The sequence below is a fragment of the Pollicipes pollicipes genome, unplaced genomic scaffold (genome assembly GCF_011947565.3).
Source record: "Pollicipes pollicipes isolate AB1234 unplaced genomic scaffold, Ppol_2.1 Scaffold_6686;HRSCAF=7923_pilon_pilon_pilon, whole genome shotgun sequence".
Lineage (NCBI taxonomy): Eukaryota > Metazoa > Arthropoda > Thecostraca > Pollicipedomorpha > Pollicipedidae > Pollicipes > Pollicipes pollicipes.
The window spans coordinates 29,519,901-29,522,418 of record NW_023596921.1 but is presented as its reverse complement, the minus strand read 5'-3'; the positions used below and the strand labels follow the sequence as shown (position 1 = coordinate 29,522,418).

At 62.1% G+C, this 2,518-nt stretch overlaps 1 protein-coding gene across 1 annotated transcript in view; it reads right to left on the bottom strand.

The window, feature by feature from the left end:
* Nucleotides 1–1,540, bottom strand: part of LOC119107798 (proton channel OtopLc) — a 29,970-nt gene extending 28,430 nt beyond the window's left edge. Inside the window, exon 1 of the mRNA XM_037231351.1 lies at nt 798–1,540. Coding sequence (XP_037087246.1) covers nt 798–1,063 — 266 coding nt within the window. The 5' untranslated portion in view covers nt 1,064–1,540. The remainder of the gene's footprint in view (nt 1–797) is intronic.
* Between the last annotated feature and the right edge of the window lie 978 nt (nt 1,541–2,518).

Here is a 2,518-nt window from a genome sequence, read left to right as displayed (position 1 = left end):
GATGATCCGACCAGGACACGCACAACAAACGCTGTTTTGCTCGGGTTCTGCTCCCAAAGTCCATGCAATCAAATCGCTGAGAATGATTTTTCAAACTAAACTGCGCCGAAAATGTGGTTTGAAACCTGTCTGCTATATCACAAGTGAATTACACTCATTGACAGTAGCCATGCGCGGCGGCATCCCAATCACTGTGTGCGCCGTAAAATGTCGTCACACTTGTCACGCCTGAAAGAGCGATATTCATGTGCTCGTGTCACCCATGTCACACCACGTCACCCATGCTGTTATTTACGCACAAAAGGCCTCACCGCCGCTGTTGTTCGTCATGTTTTATGCTGTACGGGCCTGGAAACCTGTCGCGCCGATTATTTGGCATTCCGGAAGTCGCATCAAGCGAGGCCACGCCGCCGACCGGACCCATCCACCACGCCCACAGGGACGCCGCGCGTCACCAGCTCCCGCCTATCGCCGTCAACAGTCCAGTCCAACTGTGCTAAGCCCGAACCGTTTCGTCAAACAGCATCGCAGACTGAGACGTGCTTGAACCATCTCAGCATTTGTCAGAAAAATGGGCGGCGACGCAGTTCTATCGCCGCTAAAGAGATGTGGAGGCCCGATCCGGTGCTACATCAGCTGGAAAATACAGCAGCAGCTCCCGAGTGATTACTTGCTTGACTGATTACCACCCAAACGGCACCACACGCGTGGTGTGCCTCAACCCCCGGCCGCGCGCGGACAAACCGCTCATCCCCAGTGGTGGACTACTTCGCCCTGCGCTCCATGGGTGCACTCACTTGCTGTTGACCTCTGGGGCGCCGCCGACCCTCAGACGAACCAGACTGGCCCTCTCCAGCAGCGGCGAGTCGCCGCGCCGACCGGCACACAGCGGCGCCGCCGGCCCCACCACCTCCAGCTCCTCCTCGGGGTGCCGCTCCAGCTGCGGGTCGGGCCGGCAGGCGAGCGCCGGCGCCGTCGGCTCCGGGTCAGCGTCGGGTTCGGGGTCGGCTGCGTCGCTGTCGATGTAGTCGACCGACGAGAGCGGCACGCCGGCCGGGTCCATGCTGGCCGCGGCCGCGATCCGACGGCGGTCCGACGCGGCGAACTCGACGGCTTAGACGCGGGCGGCGGATGGCTGCTGTCCTGTCTGGAGGCCCCGCCACTGATCCTGTCCTTGCGTGGCTCGCCGTCCGAGCTACGCACTACCTGACGTCAAAACTGCCGTGAGTGACCTACTGTCCTCTGGCCTTCACGCCGGGTCGGTTTGCTGTCTCGTCGCCAGCGTCGAGCCGACTTCGCCGTCCGTCCACCAGTTTTCGCGTCTCTTCGCCTCCGTCCAAGAGCTACCTCTCAGCACTGCAGCCCCCGCGGCAACAAGGCCGCACGCCGCGACGCGCTGTCCACCTGCGCGCCGACTGGGTCAGATTGATCGCGAGACGAGCCTGTGCGCGCCGCGCGGCGGGCGCAGTCGTCGCGGCTCCTCCTTGCCGGCGCACTGGTCCGGTGCGATCGATCGCCGAGTGGGCGCACAGCCGCTGTGTCGGCGCACCGGCGCGGGCGCGCGTACTGCCGGCCGGCCGGCCGCTGTCCGCTGAAGCCCCTCCCGGCAGCGGCGGGCCGGCATCCGGCCGCCATCTGCCCGACCCGGCGCCGCGCCGGCACGACGCTACGGCCCGCCGCACCGGCGCGCGGGGCCTCAGTGTAGCGGCCCGCAGTGGCGGCGTGGGGAGGGGGAGCGTAGTGACGTGGGGGTGACGTAGTGGCGGGGAGGGGAGAGACGCTCGAGGTAGAGGGGGGGGGGGGGGGCTGGGAAGGTGCTTAGTGGGACGTTGGATAACGGCCAGATCAGCGGGGAGAGTGGCGGAAACGGGGGCGACAGGGATCGAGTGCCGGCAGCGTGGGCCGGGAGCCGCACTCTTGTAACAGTGTGGAGGGAAGCATGATACTTATACTATGCACTGGATCTTTGATCGGCGGCAACTAGACTGTTTTCTTTTGGGCAGTGTTTGGCCGGACAGTACCGGGTCCACCACCACTAGTCATGACTTAATCTTACGCACATTCGAAGCATAAAGTTACATACCCCACCCTTGCCAAAATAAGAGGCGGCACTCACAACCTTTCCCTGCTGTCTGTCATCCCCACATTATCAACACCCGCCTTATCCTCTGCAAGGTTCCTTAATCATGAAAACACCCCATTATCCACCCCACCCATAAATCCGATGTCTCCACGAGGCCATCGAACTTCCGGCGTACCTCCATCATCCCAGGCACGGCATGAATGGTGAATAGATGGTGCGGAAGCAGCTCTACGACTGCCTCCCCCATAACCACCTCCTCTCCCATTCGTCTTCACGTCTTCCGACCCCATCACTCCACGAAAACCGCTTTGACATCCGTCATCGATCGCGTCCTCAACGCCGCCGATAGCGGGGAGATATCATCACTGTACCTGCTCCATTTGACCAAATGCTTTGGTGTCATTGACACCTCTTGTGAAAACCTCCTGTAAAAAC